Below are 23,836 nucleotides of genomic sequence, written 5' to 3'. Positions count from 1 at the left end.
ATCTCAATCCCCTGAAATGACCCACCGGGCCTTTGATGCTCGTACTTAACCTGCTGACAATTTAAACACCGAGCCATATATGCAACGATATCCTTCTTCATTTTCTGACACCAATAATGTTGCCGCAAATCCTGATACATCTTCGCGGCTCCCAGATGAATAGAGTACCAGAAACTATGGGCCTCCTCTAAAATCAACTCTCGAAGCCCATCCACATTCGGTACACAAACTCGACCCTACAATCTCAAAGCTCCATCATCACCCAAGGTAACCTGCTTGGCACCTCCGTGCTGCACCGTGTCTCTGAGGACACACAATTGGGGATCATCATACTATCGATCTCGGATACGCTCCAATAAACAAGAACAGGCGATCGTACAAGCTAACACACGACTGGGCTCAGAAACATCCAATCTCGCGAACTAATTAACCTAAGCCTGAATATCCAAGGCAATGGGTCTCTCACTGACCGGAATATAAGCAAGACTGCCCATACTGCCTGACTTCCTACTCAAAGCATCGACCACCACATTGGCCTTTCTCGTATGATATAAGATAGTGATATCATAATCTTTCAACAACTCCAACCACCTCCTCTGTCTCAAATTCAACTCGTTTTGATTGAACAAATACTGAAGACTCTTGTGATCTGTGAACACCTCACATGACATGCCATACGGATAATGCCTCCAAATCTTCAATGCATGAACAATGGCTGCCAACTCCAAATCATGAACTGGATAGCTCTTCTCATGAATCTTCAACTGCCGCGAAGCATAGGCAATGACCTTGCCATCCTGCATCAACACGGCACCAAGTCCAATACGAGATGCATCACAATAAGCTGTATAAGGCCCTAAACCTATGGGCAAAACCAACACTGGTATAGTCAGAGCTGTCTTGAGCTTCTGAAAGCTCGCCTAACACTCATCTGACCATCTGAACTAGGCACCCTTTTGGGTCAACCTGATCATCGGGGCTGCGATAGATGAAAACCCTTCCACAAACCGATGATAGTAGCCTGCCAATCCTAAGAAATTCAGAATCTATGTAGCTAATGCTGGTCTAGGCCAGTTCTTGACTGCCTCAATCCTCTTCGGATCAACCTGAATACCCTCTGCTAATACAACATGACCTAGAAATGCAACTGAACTCAACCAGAACTCGCACTTCGAGAACTTAGTATATAATTGACTATCCCTCAAGGTCTGAAGAACCACTCTAAGATGCTGCTTGTGCTCCTCCCGGCTGCGGGAATAGATCAAAATATCATCAACAAAGACTATCACGAATGAATCCAAATAAGGCCTGAACACTCGGTTCATCAAATCCATAAAAGTTGTTGGGGCATTTGTCAACCCGAATGACATTACCAAGAACTCATAATGCCCGTACCAAGTGAGAAAAGCTGTCTTAGGGACATCGGATGCCCTAATCCTCAATTGATGGTAGCCAAATCTCAAGTCAATCTTCGAAAATACTTTGGCACCTTGAAGCTGATCAAATAAATTATCAATCCTCGGCAATGGATACTTATTCTTGATTGTAACCTTGTTCAATTGTCGGTAATTAATACACATTCTCATTGATCCGCCCTTCTTCTTAACAAACAACACTGGCGCACACCAAAGCAAAACACTCGGCCTAATGAAACCTTCTCAAGAAAGTCTTGCAACTGCTCCTTCAACTCTTTCAACTCAAGCGGGGCCATACGATATGGCGGGATAGAAATGGGCTGAGTGCTCGGAGCCAAATCAATGCAAAAGTCAATATCCTTGTCGGGTGTCATAACCGGCAGGTCTAAAAGAAATACCTCAGGGAACTCACGAACAACAGGCACAGAATCAATAGAAGGAACTTCGGCACCAGAATCACGAACATATGCCAAATAGGCCAAACACCCCCTTCTCGACCATACGTCGAGCCTTTACATAAGAGATAACACTACGGGTAGATTTACCATGAGTCCCTCTCCACTCTAAACAAGGAAAACCTGGCAAGGCTAAAGTCACAGTCTTGGCATGACAGTCCAAGATAGCGTGGTAAGGTGATAACTAGTCCATCCCTAATATGACACCGAAATCACCATGTCTAGAAGCAACAAATCTACACGAGTCTCAAGACCCCCAATCATGACTATACAAGAGTGATGGACTCGATCTACCACAATAGAATCATCCACCGGTGTAGACACATAAACAGAAGCACCCAAAGAACCACTAGGCATGACCAGATGCAGCGCAAGATAAACCGAAGCCTCTCTACTACAACGCAGAATAGTACCTACACCTCCACCTCTAGCATCTCTACCTCCACCTCTAGCTAACTGAGCGGGTTGGACGAGTTCCTTAATGAACCTCCTTACTCTCTCTCTCTCTCTCTCTCTCTCTCTCTCTCTCTCTCTCTCTCTCTCTCTCTCTCTTAGTGGGAAGTATGATAAGAGCATGACGAGCCAAGTTGATGAATCTAATCTCGTACTGAGTAACAGTCATAGATCCCTGTTGGAGATGCTCGAACTGCCTTCGATAGGCCTCTCTCTAAGTGATGGAGAGAAACTCCTTCAGAAATAGCTGAGTAAACTTCCCCCGAGTCAAAGCTGGCGATCCGGCTGGTCTAGCCAAACAGTAATCTCTCCACCAAGTCTTGGCGGATCCAGACAAGCGAAAAGTATCAAAATTGACCCCATTGGTTTCCACGATCCCCATGTTCTTGGGAACCTCATGACAGTTGTTTAGATAATCCTGGGGATCGTCAAAAGATGCACCACTGAAAGTAGTAGTGAAGAGCTTGGTGAAACTTATCCAACCTCCACAAAGCCTCCGAAGACGTAGCCGATCTATCACCGGTCTGTGTTGTTGTTCCGCTGAAGAAGCGGTACGTGACCTCACCATTCGCGAAAGGACAAGAGTAGAGGTTTCAATTTAGCGTTGAGAGATCAATATCGCACGACAGGAAATAATAGATGTGAAGTTTTTCCTAACTTTGTAGCCTTTGGGGGATAAATACAAACGTCTCTGTACTGATCCCTCAGACTCTACTAAGCTTGTCTGTGAACTGTGAGACCTATTAAACCTAGAGCTCTAATACCAACTTGTCACGATCCGGATTTCCCACCCTCGAGAGTCGTGATGGCACCTACTAATGCGAGCTTGGCAAGCCGACTATTGAACAGATATCCTTTTTATACATTTTACATTCTGTAAACAATGATGAAGCATTAACCTTTATACAGCAGAATTTACCAAAAGCGGAAGAAAAGCAATAAACATTTCTGAATATGAATCCAATACAACTATTTGAGTCTCGACTACCTAGAACTGGTGTCACAGTTTCACAGACGGTCTAAGAATACTACATATAAAGGTCTGAAAGAAATAAATACAACACTGTCTCTGGAAATACATATAAGAAACAGGAAAAGTAGATAGAAGGAGATGTTAAGGCCTGCGGATGCCTGCAGGACTACCTCGGGTCGCCTGATGAACAAGAATCAGCAATCACACTATGGTCCAAAGTCTACAACACTGGGGTCTGCACAAAAGAGTGCAGAGTGTAGTATCAGCACAACCGACCCCATGTGCTGGTAAGTGCCTAGCCTAACCTCGGTGAAATAGTGATGAGGCTAGGACAAGACTACCAAATAAACCTGTGCAGTTATATAATATACAGCGGAAAGTAAAGCAGGAATAAGCAAGTAAAGATGAGAGGGGGTACATGCTATGGGGGTATACAAGTATAACAGTAAATCAAGAGTAACGGTCTATGGGCAGCTTAGAATTCACAGCAAAACAAAAGAAACTTATATCCAATCTAATCATACTTGTATCAATAATTGTTGCGACACACAACCCAGTCCCGAAATATAACAACACTTTTGTGGCGTGCAACCCGATCCATATCATTTATCACTATTGTGGCGTGCAACCTGATCCACATATATCATTGTTGCGGTGTGCAACCCAATCCACATATATCATTGTTGCGACATACAACCCGATCCACATATATCATTGTTGCGGTGTGCAACCCGATCCACATATAATATTATTGCGGCGTGCAACCCGATCAACATATAATATTGTTGCGGCGTGCAACCCGATCCATATATAGTATTGTTACGGCGTGCAACCCGATCCACATATAATATTGTTGCGGCGTGCAACCCGATCCACATATAGTATTATTGCGGCGTGCAACCCGATCCACATATAATATTGTTGCGGCGTGCAACCCGATCAACATATAATATTGTTGCGACGTGCAACCCGATCCACATATAATATTGTTGCAATTATAACGAGAGTCCACTACCCCGGCAAGGGATTTGACAGCATGAGTAATTATGTCCTGGGAAGGGAGAAACAACTATAACAAAACTTGTTACAACATCTAACTACCTCAGCTATAATCAAACTTGTTACAACATCTAAATACCTCAGCTATAACCAAACATGTTCCAACATCTAACTACCTCAGTTATAACCAAACTTGTTCCCCAAGAATAACAATAATCATTACCCAACACAAAGAATCAACAACGTAAGCATCGGTAATATCAATTAAGAACACAATACAAGGGAAACACAACTCAACAATAGCCCGGTAAGGGGGCAACATAATGATCTCTTCGCTTTCCCACTTTTACTTCACAATTCACTTCACAACTCGAGCCAATGCTCTAGAAGTTCAATTATCACTTATACTTTCACAATTTGTTATACAACTTGAGCCAACGCTCCTCAATGTTCATAGGTCACAATTCTTTCCACAAACTTTACACAATAATAGAAACCTTCACCAAGGCATGAATAATACAACGAAATCATGAAAATCACAATATAAGACTCACGGTTATGTTTGACACCAACGTATAGATACTCATCACCATGCCTATATGTCATACTCAACAAGAAATAAATAGCAAATAGGACATAACTCTTAATCCCTCAAGCTAAGTTAGACCAAACACTTACATCGATGCCACAAACACAATTTACGCTTCAATTATAGCTTTACTCCTTGATTCCACCACCAATTCGCTCGAATCTAGCCACAAGTTACTTAATTACATTAATAAACGTTAAATGAATCAACCCCAATGCATGAAAATGAGTTTCCCAAAGTTTTACCCAAAAAGTCAAAAATTGCCCCCGGGCCCACATGGTCAAAACCCGAGGTTCGAACCAAAACTCGATTACACATTCCCCCACGAACCCAAATATATGATTTGTTTTTAAATCGAACCTCAAATCGAGGTCCAAATCCCCAATTTTTGAAAGACCTAGGTTCTACCCAAAACACCCAATTTCCCCCATGAAAATCATTGATTTTAAGTTGAAATCATGTTAAAAGATGCTAATGATTGAAAGAAATGAGTTAAAACTAACTTACAATCGATTTGGAAGAAGAGTTGTTCTTGGAATATCGCCCTAAGGAGTTTGTGTTTTGAAAAGGTGTGAAAAATGGGTTTAAAATCGTCTAAGTATAAAAGTTGCAGGTCTCAGATAAGGGAATTGCGAACCCCGACCTCTGCAACTTTTCTAAGTCCAAAATGCATCTCGTGGCCTATCCAAAACTCACCCGAGCCCTCAGGGCACCAAACCAAATATACACACAACCTCAAAAACATCCTAAGGACTTATTCGTGTAATCAAATCACCAAAATAACATCACGAACATCGAATTAAACCTCAAAATCAGTGAAATTTCTCAAAACTTCTATAAACACCAAACTTTCCAATTGAGGTCTGAATCACGTCAAACAAACTCCGTTTCTTACCAAACTTCACAGAATTATCTTAAATCATATATAAGACTTGTACCGGGTGCCGAAACCAAAATACGGGCCCGATCCCAATATGTTCTAATCAAAATTCATTTCCAAATCCTTTAAACAATTTCAGAAAATAATTTTCTTTAAAAATTTATTTCACGGGCTTGGGACCTCGAAATTCGATTCCGAGCACACGCCCAAGTCCAATATTTTCCTACGGAACCTCCGAGACTGTCAAATCACGGGTCCGAGTCCGTTTACCCAAAATGTTGACCGAAGTCAAATTAATTCATTTTATAGTCAAATTTTATCATTTTTCATAAATTTTCACATATAAGCTTTCTGGCTACGCGCCCGGACTACGCACGCAAATCGAGGTGATGCTAAAGAGGTTTTCAAAGCCTCGAAATGCAGAATTCATTTTATAAACAAGTGATGACCTCTTGGGTCATCACAATTTAATTTCTATACTTATGCCAAAATATGACTAATATAATTTTTATTCATTTTTACAATCACATATGGTATTTTTTAAGTTAAATTGTGTATAATTGCAATGTTATCTCATTTTAAGGTATAATTATATTTTATACGCATAAAATTGGTCCCTGTATTTTTAAAATGTTAATTATGTATTTTAAATCATTTTGGAAACTTAAATTATTTTTCAGAAATTACCTATTACTTTTATAAATTAAAATAGGAAAAAACGGACTATTTAAATAATAGCCAGATTTGGCTTTCAATTATTGCCCAAATCGGACCAATCCCCAACCCAATTTCCTATTTAATAACCCGATCCAGGCCCCAATTATTCTTACCCAACCCAAGTCATCTTAAATCTTGGCCATTGATCTAAAAGATCAACGACCCTCATTCCTCCTTTCCTTTGTAATTTCCAAACTATCCCTAACCCTACTCATTTCCAAATCTCTACCGCCTTCAGATGCTCTCATCTTCTCTCCTCTCTCAAACCTAACTCTAGACTCCGTCAATCGCCTCTTTCTCCGTCATCTCCGGCGACTATCATTTCAACCCAAGCCTCCAATGAGTCTCTCATCGCTTGCTCAGCATCTCTAAGACCTTCAAGGGTCCTGGGCCATGCCAATTTGGACCTAGGGTTTCTGTTTCCGTGTCTGTGTCTTCTCTGGTGTGATTTTGGGCAAAATCACACCATATGTGTTACGATTTGTGAAGTTTACGACAGTTTCTCTCGATTTCTATTGGGTTTCCTTTGAAACCCTAACTCTCTTCTGAATCTCTCAGATCTGTGTTATTTTTATGCTTTAAGCCTGTTTTCTTCCATGATTTGCTTATTCTCGAGCTTCTTCTGAAAGATCCTCTACTTTAAACCGTTTTCACTTTCTTTGAAAACTAGGGTTTTCTCGGAGTTCTTTTATGCTTGTTTTAACCGATTTCTTTGTGATTAAACATTTTTCCTTACTTATTTTGATCGGTTTTATGTTCCTACTACTTTTTAACTCGATTCTGTTAAAAGCCTTACTTTTTTAAGATTTTCTTTGCTTTGGTTCTGTGTGTTAGCATGATTTTCCTTGCTTTGGTTCTGTGTGTTAGCATGATTTTCTTTTCTTTGGTTCTGTGTGTTAGCATGATTTTCTTTACCTTGGTTCTGTCTGTTAGCCTGTTTACCTGATTCTTGTTAATCTCTCGTGGTCACCACGCTTCGAATGTGTTTTACTGAATTCCTAGCCTACTTATGTCACTTCTGTGTGACTACGCTCATTTTGTTTGTTCATCTTTTGCTTCTTTCTGTCACTATGGCTAACCTTGCATATTTCTACGCATGTTCATTTGTCTTTATTTATATGTTGAAAATACATAATCATGACTCCCCATGATTGAATCTGATTTCCTTAATTGATGGTGATTGAAATATTTTCTTTTAAAGTTTTACCCCGTCTGTTTAAGCTAACTTATTTCCTTACCATATTTGCTACGATACTTATTTCTACTGAGTTGTGTCCTTAATTAAGGTTTTATGAATTTGGTTCTAATTGACTACTCTATGCCTACTGAACCTTGACTCCTGCCTTATTTAATCATGCACTGATTTTTCTTCTTGCTTTATATGATATTGAATCTCCCTGTTTGATTTGATTCCCGTAACTTAAGGGAGTACTTCCTTGATTCTCTAATTGATTGATTCTGAATTCTTAAATTAGTATACTACTATGATTTTTACCTTATTTCACTACCTACTTTCAACTATAAATACTCTAAGTCTTTCACAAACACAGCACACATGAACACTTGGTTTTCAAAACTACCTCTCTTACTAAAAATCTCTGCTCTCCCTCTCTCTTGTGTTATTTGCTACTATTAGCCGGCTGCAAGCTAAGGCTAATCATTCTGTGCTCTTTGGTTCTTTCATTCTGCTCACTTCTATCTTCACTGGTATGTCCTAGTTTTGATTTAAAGCCTCAACAACAACATGCTTCTCTTGTTGCTTCAGTTTCTCTTATTTCTAGTCTGCTTCTACTTGTGGTTCTGTTGTGAAACTTGTAGTTGAGTTATATCACTAGCATGATATTATGTCTACTTGGGATCCTCTTGAGAGCCCTCTAAACTCTGGTCTACTGAGGCTGGCCTTTCCACATTGCAATTGTTCAATGCTTGGTTGTTAAGTCTAGGTATAAGCATTGGCCGGGGTCCTTGAGGCCCTTAGGAAACTTTGATGCACCTAGACTCTGATTGGTCTATGGAAATGAGGCTTGTGAGACCATTGGAGGTTTTGGGAAACTTGGGCCTAATTGCAGGCTCCCTATAGAATAGCTTCTTGGTTTTCTATTTCATTTATGTAATTCATTCATTGGCCTGTAATAATTTGTAAACAGATATTTGAGGTATTTAGTAAAAAAGGTGGGTAGATGTATACTTTATGGGGTAATATGGGTAGAGATCCTGCTCTTAGGACCTTGTTATTGAAATCTGACTGCTTTTGTAAGTAGAAAACATGCTCATAGGTTTGCTCTCTTGAATCTGATTGATTTTGCATAATAGAAATCATGCTTATAGGATTTCACTTCTGATTTCGTTTGCATCAAATAGAAATCATGCCTATAAGGTTTCACTTCCAATGTCGTTTGCATCAAGTAGAAATCCTGTTCATAAGGTTCTGCACTTTGTCATATTAGAAACCATGTTTATAGGCTCCAATAATCATATCTAAAATCAGTAGATGCCATGCCCATAGGACTCAACTCCGATTCAGTTTTAATCAGCCCTCTGTACGTTGCCAAAAATAGTAATACGCCTAGATATCATGTCTATATGGATCTATACTCGCAATTCTGTCTGGTAATTCTAATTAGCCCAATAGATCAATTTTATTTCGCCTAGTTTACTTCTTAAAGCCAGTCTTATTAAGTGTCAATATTTCTGAAGCCAGTACTTTCAAAATTGCCTTGATCACATTAGAGATCATGCCTATAGGTATTAATTTCGAAAAAACCTATTCGTTTATGCATTAAGATAAATACCAGTATTCTGCATATAGGCAAGCCCTGGGCATTTTCAAAGACTGCATTCCCTGAAGTTGTTTCTGTCGTCTAACGTTTCTAATAAGCCAAAAAAAGGAGTCCCTAGGCAAATACTAGGTTATAACTGCTGGGTATAAGAGGTTTGTCTGTTTCTTAGAGATCCTGCTTTAGGACTTTGATTAATAAAGACCTTAACTGTGTTTGAGTCGTGCTGCTTGTATGTTTGTTTGAGGAGGAAACTATGAGCCTCTTACTTGCTCGCAGTATGTGAAAGTCCTAAATGTTTTGACTGCCGCCTTAGAGTTTTCGCCTTTCTAAACCTTAGGGGTGTGTCTAGAACTACCTATAGGTAGAGGCCCTAACTCCCTCCGGGACCATTAAGAAGGGACGGGTAGCAGCACACAATAGGTATCAGAGACTAAACACTCGTTTTGCATGACCAATAAGGGGATGGGAAGGGTAGGCATGGGATATGATAACTACGCGTCAATGTCACGCGTAGCCCCTCATTGAGGAGTGTTTACCAAACATTGCGTGGGGTGATCCTATAGGATAAACAACCTAGGACCCATCTTTACCAAATCCTCTATTTTATTTCAACTTGTTCAAACCTTTATTTTACTACTTGAACTATCCAACGTGCTTTACTTGCAACTTATTTGATTCAACTGTTTATATGGACTAATTTATAAATATAAGTTCGGCCAGAACCCATAGTTGTGGACCGAGAGGGGTGCCTAACACCTTCCCCTCGAGGTTACTTCAAGCCCTTACCCTAATCTATGTTAATGCAAACCAACCCAAGAGTTAATTGCTCTAGGTGCCCTAACGCACCTTAATTCGTTAGGTGACGACTCTTCAAATACTCAATTACCAAAAGGAAATGAGTCATTGCACCCCGTGAATGTCGAAACCCGAACTCCCCTACGGAGAGAAAAAAGGGGGGGCGGCATCTAGTGTCACATGTCACAAGTTGGATTAAAAGAAGGCTGATCATAGAAAAATATTAAGCTATGTTTCAAACAGAACCAGGGACGATGTTACAACATTAGGTTTAGGTTTCAATAAACCTAGTAACTATGGCTGTCCAACAGCACGGGACGTCCCGTCCCGTCTCGCATCCCGTTCCGCTTCAAGTTAAATGGGATGGGCCAATGTTAAACGGGACACGGGATGGGACGGGATGACCATTTCGTCCCGTTTGTCTCGTCCCATCCCGTCCCGTCCCGCGTCCCGTCATGTCCCGTCCCATCCTGCCAGTTTTTTTTTTTAAATAACTAGTCGTTGGGCAACGGCTTAAATTGCAAAAATAGCCGTTGCCAACGGTCCAAACATCCCCCAGTCCCTACCCCCCGAAACACCCCCTAACCCCCCAAACTTTTAATATAACCCCTAAGTTTATTAAATTACACTTTGGCCCTATTTTCTACTATAAATACCCCCATTCTTCTTCACTTTTTCCCACAAAAAATCAATCTTCTCTCTCAAATCTCTTACATTCTAATATTCTATCTATATTCTATATTATTCTCTCAATTTTGTTACTATCAAGTATCAACTATCAACTATCAAGTATCAAGTGATAACTTTCAAGTTTCAAGTTTCAAGTTTCAAGTATTTGGGCAAATTTTTTGGAGCAAATTTCAAGCTTCAAATTAATTCGTCAAGTATTTGTAGCAATATTTTGGGCAATTTCTTCAAGTTTCAATATTTAATCACGGTGCACTCGTTCCATCTCCTAATTTTAATATATAATTTTTGCGTATCATTTTAGTGCTTAATTTTTGTGTTTACTTTACGTGTTAATTTTCGTATTTTATTTGTGTGTTTAATATTTGTGTTAGTTTTTTTAATTTAATTTCGTATTTAAATTATTGCACCTAAAAATATATTTGGTATTTTTAAAAAAAGCAGTAAAAAAAATAGTAAAAGTGAAAGTAGTAGTAATCCTAATCCTAACCCTTCTCCTAGACCTAGAATTAGAAAGCATATTGATGAAATGACTCATGTTGATGAAACTTCATTTTCCCAACCCCCCACATTTTATGATGTTCATGTCGGAGAACAATTAGATCATGAAACTTTACAAAGACAATTTGGCAATGATATTTTTTTTTAGGATGAAGAAAATGAGGATGAAGAAAATGAGGAAGAAGAATTAGATGAAACACCCACTAGTCCCGCAACACAAGCTCCAACTCATAGTCAATCTCAGTCTGGAGCTTTACCCCATGTACCCCCTGTAAGGGGTAAGCCTAAGGCTGAACGTCCCAAAACATCACTTGTATGGAAATTTTTTAAACATGATAAAGTCAATCATCGTGCTATATGTGAAAAATGTAAGCAAGTATTTGCACACACAACAAGTGGTGGGACGGGGGGTTTAAGTAGACACTTAATAAGGGATCACAAATCTTTATGGATACAAGCTAACATAGAAGCCGGAAAAATTATAGATTCTACCATCAGTACTGACACTCCTAGCGGATCTGGTTCTAATCAAATTCAACAACAACTTGACCCTGCTTCTGAACTTGCAAAAACGTATTATTGGTTATAAATTTGTTGATTCAAAACATACTGGAGCATATATTGCAACTAATGTTCTACAAATACTTGATTTTTATGGACACATTAATAAAGTTTTAACTATCACCTTAGATAATACTTCTTCTAACACAACCACAGCAAATAGCTTAAAATCTAGACTTTGTCCAATTAATCCAACAATTTTTCATGTTAGATGTGCATGTCATATTTTTAACTTGGTTGTAAAAGATGGTCTTAATTTATTTTTTGATGCTTGTAGTAAAATACAACATGTTTGTGGCTATATTTTTCGTGCTCATAAACAAAGTAGAATTCGTGAATTTGTTCAACAATGTGCTAGTGCTAACCTTCCATTTAGAAAAGTTCCAAAAGATGTTTGTACTAGGTGTAATTCTACTTATGAAATGCTTAAAGTTGCTTATGATTATCGGGTGCCTATCCAAAAAGTATTTAATATGCATAATGTTCACCATGTTGATCAAATTGTTGATTCTGATTGGGATGAGATCAGAGAGCTTACTAAATATTTAGAAAAGTTTTATTATGCTACAAAACAATTTTCTGGTATATATTATCCTACTGTTACACAAATATTGTGGTATATTTGTGGAATTTCTGTTGTATTTGGTAAGTATAAAAAAATCCAACTTATGCACCGGCCATTAAAGAAATAATTTTAAAATTTAAAAAGTATTTTTTCCCTATTCCCGAAGTTTATTTAATTTCTACTCTACTTAACCCTTCTTTAAAACTAAAAGGTGCAAAGGGACTTGTTCGTAAAATTTATGAGAATTTAGAAATTCAAGAAAATGAATAACCATCTCTCGAAAACTGCCAAGCTAGCATATATTCTTATGCTAGATCAATGTTTGATAAATATAAATCTATGGATACAACTGGTTGTGAAACTGTTCCTTCTACTTCTAAGTCTATAGCAGAAGTTTTATGGGAAGATATGGATGATATAACATGTTTTGATTCTTCTATTTATGATGAACTTGATTCTTATCTTAATCAAGGATTGGAAAATATTAAAGACGAAGAAGGCAAGGAACAACTTTTGTCATGGTGGAGGGAGCGTGGCAAGGCTTTTCCAACACTTTCAATTATGGTCCAAGATATTCTGGCTATTCAAGCATCATCAGTAGCATCGGAGAGTGCTTTTAGCGCGGCAAGATTTCAAATTGGATATCATAGACATTCATTAGCGGAGGACAGTCTAGAGGTTTCCGTATTATTCAGAGATTGGATTAATGCAGAAAGAAGAAATCTTGGTTTTGAAAAATTAACCACTAGGGAAGAAGAAGAATACAATGAGATACTAACCACTGGGAGCGATGACGGCATGGAGCTCATGGAACATCAATCAACATTGCCAATTCCAGCAGAATGTCCGAGAGATATTATTGATAAGTTACAAAGAAGCTATATAGGAGCTTACAAATATTAGTATGATAATTTATAATTGGCTACTAAGAGGCCTAGTTCAAACAGAACCCTTCTTAGGAGGTGGCTGCGTAGATTAGGTGCTCTTCAAAAGAATTATATTTGTATTTGAGATTTGAAAGTTCTATTAATAAAATAAAAGGCTCTAAGCGTTGAATTTTATTTATGAATTGTCTTAGTTACTTAATAGTTAATACTTTGAAATTATATTAAATAAATTATAACTCTATTATAAATTTATAATTACTAGAATATTTCATTACAAGTCTTTTGTTTTAATATTTATAATTATTTACTTAGTTTTCTAATTTTCATTTTAACATAGTAACATTTAATAAATAAGTCAAAAATCTAGTCGTTGCAAACTTTAAAAACATAGTAAATTTCAAAAACTAGACTTTTTTTTTTTAAAAAAAAAATACACTTAAGGCCCACGAACCCGTCTCGTCCCATCCCGTTTGTTAGCGGGACGGGATGGGACGAACGTTTCGTCCCGTTTGTCCCGTCCTGTTTCGTCCCGTCCCGCCTCCATCCCGCTTAAATGTCGTCTCGTCCCGTCCCGTCCCGTTAATTTGGTCTCGTCCCGTCCCGTTGGACAGCCATACCAGTAACTTATAATTTGGTTATGTATTTATATTAAAAAATTGGTTAAATGTGCGGATTCGTTCGGTTACCTACATTTCGGCACGAGTAAATGCAGATTTGTTCCGGGAAGCCTCATATTAATAAAAATTAAAAGTATTGTCTAACAAATGGCAACTTCAAAAATATCAAGGCTCGAACTTGAAACCATTAGGTAAGGAGGAAGAAGTACTTACCACTTCATCACAATCCTTGTTAGTAAACTTAATTAAATTAATATAAGTTATTTTTATACATATATTTTTTCATCCCTCCATTTCAATCAGAAAATATTATAATCTAAAATGGGTTAAGAAGTGGATAAAAAGTGAAATTTTCCTAAAAGTCCCAAAATTTGAAGAATATTCCAAAAAAAAGTAATTTGAAATAAAATTAGTTTGGCTACAGTATCCCAAAAAAAGGTGGAAAAAGAAATAAAAGACAGCTAAAAGTCAACTCAAGTCAAGATAATTTTCAAACTAATGTAACTTACAAAACTCCAAATGTCGAAACTAGAAAACAGATTCCAATCGTAATACCGCGTTTGGATGCCTCACTAACAAATAACAAGTCAAACTAAATTGTAAAATAGTAGTCCACCCATTTATGATTTACCTTACAAAATTGATTCTAACTGATTTTTCTACATTTTCAATGAAAGAGAAAATTGGTTCTATCTTTTAAACATACATTAGTTGATAAAGTTGACTAAAATTGAATAGTGATTAAAAACCTAAAACTGCAAGTGTCACTACCCCAAATTATGTTTCCCAAATGTTGTGACATTTTATACTTGGTAGTTAAGATCTCTCCACTTGATAAGGGATCTTGAATCTACACTTCTAAGGAAAAGAACATATCAATAGGAAATATTATATCCCTTAGTTATGTAAACTTGTTTTGGAGCTCGATTAATTTGGTTTCGCTCTCGCTTTAAAAGTCTCGTTTAAGGATTAAGCGCTCCATACCAAAGGTATTCTAGAGCTCAAACCGAAACATTAATTAACCTATTATTACATATTAAATTATGTTAACAATATAAAAATTTACATTGCTACCTGTCAGTGCAAACAAAGGCGAATCTAAAATTTAAGGTGGTAGGCACCACAATTTCCTTTAATGCACACCTTGTCATAACTAATATAGAATTTGTTAGGAATGTATATTCGGTTTGGTTCGGTCTCTTTTGAGTTTATTTGAGTCAACTTAATAGGAAGTAAAATTAACATTTTCACTATGGGAATTATATTTTCTCTATATACTAAAAAAAAAATTGCATAACATCTTTAAAAAGAGAATTGCACCAATCAGAATAAGAAAAAGAATCTTCAATAGGTACATTACACCCCACAAGTAAGTGTAAAATTAGATAAACTACAAGTTCCAAAATCAAAATCATAAATCTCATGTTATTTCTAAGAAATTTACGAAAATATCATCACAATGTAATAGTAAAGAGATTTAAATTAGAACAAATTTTTGTGATATACTAAACAAAAAAAATTAAAACAATTGTATTTGATCTCAATCCAAAATGCCCATCGACACCCAAGTTTTTCTTTTTTCAAAGAAGAAATTTACATATTTGACATTAAGAGAAATGCCTATTTCATGAGATTTTAAAATTTTGAAGCCCATTATTTGAGTGTTCTTGCTCTATCGCAGATAAAATAAATAGAATAGAGAAAAGAAAAATATAAAAATTAATAAAACGACAAATAGGAAATCGGAAAATAGCGGAAAAGGAAAAAGACCGAGACAAAAGGAAATTAAAAGCATAAAGAAAAGGGGAGTCCAAGAAGGTTCAAAATAAATTCGAGTTGGATTTTACTTACGAGACAAGCTTTCAAGAAGATCTACCATCCATGACATGTTTATCTAGTTTACGTTTGCGGTACCTAGCTTAAGAAAATTTAATACTATAGTATATAAAGTTTTTATTAATCTAAGGGTAGATATGCCACTGAGTGCATATGACTTAATCCTTTTAATGTTAGTCTTAAACTTCTGAAGAATCTAAAGTAGTATTTTCTTTGTTTCAATTTACGTGAATCTATTTTTTTTTTTGAATTCGTGCCAAAAAAAATTACTTTTTATATTAGGAAATAATTTATCTTTATGTATTATTTTATAGCCATACAAAATATATGTATTTCATTTTATACCACACATTTTTAAATCTTTTATTTTTTTTAATACTCTATACCCAATCAAATAAATTCAAATAAACTAAAACGGAGGGAGCATGTCTTTAACAGAAAAATGAAAGAAAACAAAAAAGAATTACATTGCTAAAGTTGGTAGAAGACATTAATGTGAACAGTTAATGTATAAAGGTCAACAATACAATCCTTCTAGGTTGAGTAGAGTATCATTTTCTTAACTTTGGGGACTAATCCAATAATTTACGTGAGAACAAAAGGTCCACTCATATCATTGACCTGATTTCAAACGTTATACGACTACACGCAAACAGAAGACGAAAATTCAAAGGTTTTAACATTAGAATAAGTTAGCTTTGTCATCTAAGGGTGTGAATCTAAGATACCAAAGTTCAAATTTAAGCGGAGACAAAAAATACTAAATAATTTTTTACCCAACATATTTTTACCCAACATACTAAATAATTCAAAGGTTTTGACCCGTTTTAAAAAAATTAATTACCCAACATATTTTTAATGTATAATTTTAATCTATTTTGTCATCGGTACACGTCATTAAAATAATAAATGGTTAATCAAGAAGCATAGACTAACGTACAAAAGTGGACATATTCTTTGAATTTGTTTCCACTTGGAGGCGTCTTACAAGACCAACTTCCAATTCCCTAGTAACTTTGACCACAATCACAAAAACCTTCCCTCCCCACACACTATATAAATTCCACAAGGCAAAAACTCTAAAAACTCAAGCAATCATTTCAAAATCATCAATGGAAGTTTACAATAACAAGCTGATACAAAAGATGCAGAGAAACATGGGAATAAGTTGCTGGGAAGAATTCGAAGGCGACGATTTTTACAATGAACTTAGAAGACAAGTGTTAATATTGACTACAGAAGATGAAGAAGATGATCGATATTCAAATGAAATCAAGAACTCAAACAAAGTAGAAATGAAATCCTATTCAGTTCTACAACCTGCAGGAGTTCATTTTTCTTGGTCTGGAGATAAAGAGGATAACAACAAAGTTCCAAAATGGTTATCAGATTTGTGGAGAAAAGGCAATAGAGATGAAGTGTTCAATGGAACAGGAGTTTTCATACCACATATTGTCAAATCCAGAAGAAGAAATAAGCCAAGTATGTTTATTTTCTCATATACAAAAGTATTTGAACGGAAGCCTTGGCGTAACTGGTAAAGTTGTTGTCATGTGATCATGAGGTCACGGGTTCGAGCTGTGAAAACAGACTCTTACCGAAATGTTGGATAAAACTGCATACAATAGACCCCTGTGGTTCGGTCTTTCTCCAGAACCCGCGCATAGCTTGAGTAAAACTATTTGAAGGGAGCCTTGGCGTAACTGATAAAGTTATTTTCATGGGACCATGAGGTCACGGGTTCAAGCCGTGAAAACAGTCTCTCGTAGAAATGTTGGATAAGGCTACATACAATAGACTCTTGTGGTCCAGTCTTTCCCCGAACCCCGCACATAGCTAGTGCTTAGTGCACCAATCTCATTTCAATAATTTTCATTTTATCTCTTGTTGCTAATACTTTTTTCTTATGTCTATCTCCAGGAAGGAAGAATACTGAAGGAGGAAAAGCATACAGGCCAGTGGCAGCAGGAAACTGCTAAATCTTAGTTGTTTCAATAATCAAAATAAATCCATTGTATCATATATACATGTAGACAATATAGTCAGTCGTATAAAACTCTTTAAGTTTTAGAGTATTAGCCATGTAAAGATTCTTTTATGAATTTAAAAGTTGAATCGACATATGCTTTAAAGGACAATCTGGTGCACTAAGTTCCAGCTATGTGCAGGATCTGTAAAAGGTCCAAACCACAAAAGTCTACAGTATGTAGCCTTATCCAGAATTTCTACAAGAGACTGTTTTCACCACTCAAACCCGTAACCTCCTGGTCATATGGAAACAACTTTACTAGATGTTTTACAATAGGAAAAAAGATAAATAGAGAAATGTGAGAAGAAGCTTTCTCCATAACCAAAAAGCAACATCAATTGCAACAAGCAGCAAGAAGGATGACACTTTTACACGCAATGATTTACTAAGGACTATATTCGAATAGGTGACTAACATTCCTAGTACAAGAAAATAGTTAGTTGTACCTCTAAAGAACCTAGAAAATAGTTTACAGATCCATACCTAATCGTCTCAAGATATTTTTGAGACAGTGTGGCTCGAGAAAGTAGCCAAGAACTATATGCTGGCATTGTACCAATTCCGAATCACTCACTTTTGAAAGTTGTGAGCTACCATATAACCACTATTTTCACAATTTAGAACTTACAAATGCATTCCTTTTGTAGATATGAATATTCGTGTTACTAGAGTTGGTCCTTGGGGCGTGCTAACCACAACGAACTGAGTGCCCGAAGCCTTGACATGTAATCACTTATAACAAGCAGGGCTCGAGCAGCTTGACGAGTGGTCAAGATTCTATGCAATTGTTGCAAAGTTTGTTGTCTCAGAAGATCAGCCTAGCAAATAACGAAATCATAAAGGTAAACTCCATTGTATAGAAGAAAGTACAGTACATGTTATCGAGAATTTAAACTGCGGACAGTTACCTGATAAAGGAAGTTCTCAAGGGTGGCAAGCTTGCCCATTGCGATTGCCATTTGCCCCATATAGTCGGCTACGTTTCCAGAGCCAGTAGGGCCAAGAGAAGTTGATGAAAGTGTATCGACAAGAGATTGTTGCAGGGCTTCCATGCCCTGCGATAGGGCATCCTCGGCCTGCTGAGAAGACTGCTGCAAATTACATATGCCCATGAGCTGCTGCTCTGTCAACGGTTCAAGGTGGTTTCCAAGAATCTGTATTTGCAAAATCAGACATCAGTTTAAGAAATTAAAAAGCAATACGAAATGACACTTTAAATAAGAGCCTAAGTTAACCTTTAGAAGCTCAGAAGAACGAAATCCGCCCAACCACATGAAACACCTTTCCGCAGGAGTCTTCCACATGCCCGACAGCATATGAAAAACATCTGATTTTGCTCCGACACTCTTTAACTTGAATATTTCGTCATAATGTAACATCACTCCATCAACAAGTAGGCGCAGCTCATTATCTCCCCTGTGAGAATTTACAGCTGATCGGAGATCACTGATAAGTCGCTGATGGTCTTCTAGCCAACGTGCATAATCCATGTCAAATGCCAATGCCCCTGCGCAAAGTATCATAAATTACCCAGTTCAATGCGATGCCGTTAACTATGACAAAAGAAATGAATGCTACCACGGCTGGAAATTTTCTAACCATTTCCACCACCAGAAAGACTCTGATCCCCCGCATATCCATTAGCAATAAACATGCCCTGTGTCCAAGAAATTAGCAAGAGAGATGACTTATCAAATTATGTCAGCGAGTCCTCTACTTACCAGCTGCGGAAGGAGAGAGATACCTGTTGGCGGGCTCGTTTTAGCTCCTGCTCTAACTGTGATAGTTTGAGCCTACTAGTCTCCAGCTGTTGAACATATGCCTGTGCAAAAAAAAAAAACATTATAATCACTTAAACGTCGAGTATCTAGAAGACATATTGCACATTGACCAACAATGATCAACAACTTGGTAAGCCTAAACATTCAGCTAAAAATATTGAGCTATAACCATGCTTGAGATAATGTAACACCTGAGGTGACTTGATCTTATCAATATTGCAGCAGAGCAAAACTCTTAAGTTTCGGATAACTTGAAAACGCACCCCTTCAGCAACATATAAAAAACATACAAGGCAAGAATATCATGTACTGTATAATTGCATAGAGTGGGACTTCCGTACACAAATTACATTTGTTTTTTCCTACTTTTGTAGCGTTCAATTCCATCTGGATGTTATCTAGACTGTGAAGTAATGCGTGAGAGTTTGTTCGTCGCTAATGTACACATACATTAATGGGAACATTTTCTGAAGAAAAGCTATATGACATCCCCCAGTCACTGACTAGAGTGAACTAAACAGCTCAAACGCAACTAGTTCGTAGATGGTAAATACTCTGCCATAGAAATCTCATGGATAGGAAGTACCAAAAATTACCGGATGATCCAAGTAAATTTCAATTAAATTTGAGAGAGGTGAATACATTACTTTTTTCCTCAATCGACTTTTCCTAGCAGCTTCTCGGTTTTGAGCCAGCCTGCGCAGTGTCTGCAAGTAATCTTGCTTAAGTAAATACAGTAGTAAAATGTAATCAACAGATACAATGGAGTGATAACCATTGGAAGAAAGAGACGAGAGTAAAAAACTACAACCACCTTCTGATCTCCATGCTTTACTTTGGACTGATCAATGGAGTCCACAGCCATTAATGCACCATGTTGAACACCTTGGCCCTGTGATATAATAAAACAAATAAACGCAAACAGTCAACAATAGGGGTTGGTTTAGATATAAAGACACCAAATCATATCCGGATGTCTCTACCCTCTCGAGTTATGTTCTCTCTCGGGGGCTAAAACACCACAAAAGTAGTTGAAAATAACAAAAACAACCAGCTCATTAATTGAATATTCCCTGGCCATTCCCCTATCTGACCAAATCATTCATTAAATTCCAAAAATATTGCTTACTAAGTAATTAATCAATCGATATATTCAATTTATTAACCAAGATTTTGGGGTGACATAAGATCTTAATGCTACCCTACTAGCTTCACTTCAGATAAGTGAAATTAATACCACTCTTTCTGCTTAAAAAAGAAAGGAGAGCCTGGTGCACTAAGCTCCCGCTATGGGTGAGGTCCGGTGAAAGGGCTGGACCACAAGAGTCTATTATAAGCAACCTTACCCTGCATTGCTGCAAGAGACTGTTTCTGAGGCTCTTTCCACGGCTTGAACTCATGATCTCCTGGTCACATGACAACAACTTTACCAATTATGCTAAAACTCCCCTTCAAATCTCAAGGATAACATTTTAATCTCAAGATCGTTGCGATCATTTTTTTAATTAATTACACAAGAAACTATTATAAACTCATCAGCCCAACATATCATGATAATAATGTAATAATAACCACTAATGAATCATCCCCATTATAACAGCAACAACAACAATAAGGGGTTGTTTGGTTGGGAAATAAGATATCCCATGATTTATTGTCCCGGAATAACTAATCCCGGGATTGTTATGTCACACTCTCAAAGGGATAAAAATAATACTACAATCCCGAGATATTAGTGATTTTATTCCAAATAAACATAGAATAAACACATCTCAAATTTAATCCCAGAATTAATTATTCATTATCCATCGTACCAAACGAGCCCTAATTGTGCCTCAATCACAACCAAGTTGGAGACGGATATATGAATCCTTACTGTTTGTGTCGCGCCGTAAAAGAAATAATAACAACAAAGAAAAAACAAGGATAGACTATAGCTAAATGTCAAAAATAGCAATTAGGAGGGGGGAAAAGCTCAAAACCTGGTGGTTTCTTTCATCAGTGTCAACATCTGTGGAAGTGTCAGTCTGCTGACTGTGGCTATGGTCTGCAATGCCAGAATCAGCCCAATTCTCAAAATGGCCATTTCCCAAAGTCACAGCACCACCACCTACTACACCACCACCACCCACCATTGTTGTTTGTGCCTTGTGCAACATAAACCTTCCCCCTGCTTCCACCCCTCCTGTTTCTGATGACCCCATTTCCGTTGACCCTATACTCTGCACATTCATTCCCATTTTCACACTTCACATCATTAATTCAATACACTACATATATATTATACGATATACTCCCTCATTTCCAATTTATGTGACATAATTAAGCAAGACCTTTGAAGTAAAGGGCAGCGCGGTGCACTAAGTTCACACTATGTGCTGGATCCGAGGAAGGCCCGTACCACAAGGGTGTATTGTATGCAGACTTAGACTACATTTCTGCAAGAGACAACGGCCTGAACCCGTGATCTCCTGGTTACATGGAGGCAACTTAACCAAGGAGCCTTGGCGTAACTGGTTAGTGCACCGGGTTACATTTCTGCAAGAGATAACGGCCTGAACCAGTGACCTCCTGGTTACATGGAGGCAACTTAACCAGTTAAGTTAAGGCTCCTCTTCTAAGCCTCTTCTAAGCAAGACCTTTGAAGTAAGAAGTTAAAAGCTATGTTGCTCAAACTCTCCGACAATGTCGTGCGCGTGTCATATCCTCCAAAAGTACGGCTTTTTGGAGAATCTAACATGGGTGGGGCAACATTTTGGAGAATCCATGCAACATAGGCTTAAAGCCAATCTTTCTTGAACGGATTAATAAGGAAATAGTGTTACGTAAACCGGAACGGAGGTATAATTGCAAAGATGGTTCCTTTTTTGTGGGTTGCGGATCTTACCGTATTAAGTTCACCAAAATGCAAGTTATTATTAGAAGAAACAACAGCAACATTGTTTGGCCTCATCTCACCATAGACTGAACCTTTCAAGAAACCAAAAAACAAACAACAAAAAAATCAAACTTTTTAAGGTCAACATCATACAAGAATTTAAAGACCGAGAAAAACATAAACTTTTTTAATTGAGAAAGAGAAATAAATACTTCTGCTTAAATCAACAGCATCTTCTTGAGGAAATCCTGTAGACTGTTCAAGCTCTCCAATATCAGCAAAACGTGCTGCTGCATGTCTACTAGCTTCATCACCTCTGTACAATACATAAAAATTTAAACTTTAATCTCTTAATTTACTCATAAAAACTTAAAAACCGAGAAAAAGTTAAAACTCAATAAACATACAAAAAGAAATTGAAAACATGGGAAAAATTTGACCCTTTAAGCGATTTACTAAAAGAAAGAACTAAAAAAAACAAGAAAAATTTTAAACTACATAGACATGAAAAAAAACTGACCCTTTATGCCATTTATTCAAACAAGAACTAAAAAACAAAAATTAAAACTCCATTAACATGCACAAATCAAGTTGAAAACATGAAAGACAAAAGAGGAGAATGGTACCTGAGGTAAAAAGAAGAGTGGCAATACATATTAGAATTGTTATTATTATTAAGAGTAACAGCTGGTAATACTGCTGCTTTGAAAGCTTGCATATTCCTTTGTTCTCTATTTTCTCACCACCACCAAACTTCAACGCAAATAAACTCTTCTTCTCCCAACAATTTTGTCTGTATCCTTTGTGCAGCTGCTTCACAAAGTTGGTGAAAGAAAACAACAACAAATAATAAGTGTTATATATAAGAGAGTAAGAGAGAGAAGTTTTGAGAGTGAAAATCTTGAAAGCTATATCTATTTCTTTTCAACAAAAGATTGTGCATCAGTGAGGTTTTATTTGCAACAGTTAAATACTACCACTTGCCAATTTAATTGGAAAAACACATTAACAAAATACTAAATTCTAGATAAAAATAGTTAGTGTGACGAAACTATCCTTAATTAAATATTTAACTTTTAGGGATACATACATAAGGGTAATTTTGAAAAAATAAATTGAATTTTTTCTTGATTATATAAATGAATACTTATTTTGAACCAAAATAAAAAAGCAAATTGGTCACTTATTATGGACCGGAGAGAGTAACAGCTTGTTTGGATGGTTGTTACTTGTTGTATTGCATCGTATTGTTACATTAAATATAATGTTTATTTTGATTGTTACTTAAACTTTTTTGTATAGTATTATTTAAATTTGTTATCGACACGAAAATATGCATAACTCATACGATGTCCGAATTGGACGATTCTTTTGTTATGGCTCCGAAATTTCGATACGGATCTAATGCTTCAATCAAAACTGAATTTGGAGCTCATTT

At 37.0% G+C, this 23,836-nt stretch overlaps 2 protein-coding genes across 4 annotated transcripts; one reads left to right on the top strand and one right to left on the bottom strand.

The window, feature by feature from the left end:
• Positions 1 to 16,725: 16,725 nt before the first annotated feature.
• LOC104245433 (uncharacterized) lies at positions 16,726 to 17,829 on the top strand. The gene is made up of 2 exons (XM_009801039.2): positions 16,726 to 17,192; positions 17,631 to 17,829. The coding sequence occupies exons 1-2, from the start codon at positions 16,823 to 16,825 to the stop codon at positions 17,687 to 17,689; spliced, it is 429 nt and encodes a 142-aa protein (XP_009799341.1). The 5' UTR covers positions 16,726 to 16,822; the 3' UTR covers positions 17,690 to 17,829.
• Positions 17,830 to 18,057: 228 nt separating this feature from the next.
• LOC104245434 (transcription factor TGA2.3-like) lies at positions 18,058 to 23,303 on the bottom strand. 3 transcript variants are annotated; one of them, XM_009801040.2, is made up of 12 exons: positions 23,025 to 23,303; positions 22,611 to 22,714; positions 22,408 to 22,490; positions 21,503 to 21,742; positions 20,867 to 20,926; positions 20,335 to 20,412; positions 20,168 to 20,227; positions 19,484 to 19,561; positions 19,339 to 19,396; positions 18,975 to 19,246; positions 18,648 to 18,893; positions 18,058 to 18,557 (listed from the first exon to the last, which is right to left on the bottom strand). In XM_009801040.2, exons 1-12 carry the CDS (start codon positions 23,114 to 23,116, stop codon positions 18,405 to 18,407), a joined length of 1,524 nt encoding a protein of 507 aa, XP_009799342.1. In that variant the 5' UTR covers positions 23,117 to 23,303; the 3' UTR covers positions 18,058 to 18,404. The 3 variants fall into 3 exon arrangements, with proteins under 3 accessions (XP_009799342.1, XP_009799343.1, XP_009799344.1); XM_009801041.2 differs by having other exon boundaries at positions 22,408 to 22,484; XM_009801042.2 differs by lacking the exon at positions 20,867 to 20,926.
• Positions 23,304 to 23,836: the final 533 nt, after the last annotated feature.

This window comes from Nicotiana sylvestris, chromosome 10, assembly GCF_000393655.2.
Source record: "Nicotiana sylvestris chromosome 10, ASM39365v2, whole genome shotgun sequence".
NCBI classification, from domain to species: domain Eukaryota; kingdom Viridiplantae; phylum Streptophyta; class Magnoliopsida; order Solanales; family Solanaceae; genus Nicotiana; species Nicotiana sylvestris.
The sequence above is the reverse complement of the archived record's forward strand: the minus strand, read 5'-3'. Positions and strand labels throughout refer to the sequence as shown.

What these genes read in the sequence shown, in the direction of transcription:
- LOC104245433 (XM_009801039.2), top strand. Translation starts at nt 16,823, where the DNA reads ATGGAAGTTTACAATAACAAGCTGATACAAAAGATGCAGAGAAACATG. An exon ending in CAGAAGAAGAAATAAGCCAA is followed by an intron (nt 17,193 to 17,630) that starts GTATGTTTATTT and finishes GTCTATCTCCAG; the next exon opens with GAAGGAAGAATACTGAAGGA.
- LOC104245434 (XM_009801040.2), bottom strand. Translation starts at nt 23,116, where the DNA reads ATGCAAGCTTTCAAAGCAGCAGTATTACCAGCTGTTACTCTTAATAAT. An exon ending in ATTTTGGTGAACTTAATACG is followed by an intron (nt 21,743 to 22,407) that starts GTAAGATCCGCA and finishes ATGAATGTGCAG; the next exon opens with AGTATAGGGTCAACGGAAAT. An exon ending in AAAGTCGATTGAGGAAAAAA is followed by an intron (nt 19,562 to 20,167) that starts GTAATGTATTCA and finishes TTTTTTGCACAG; the next exon opens with GCATATGTTCAACAGCTGGA.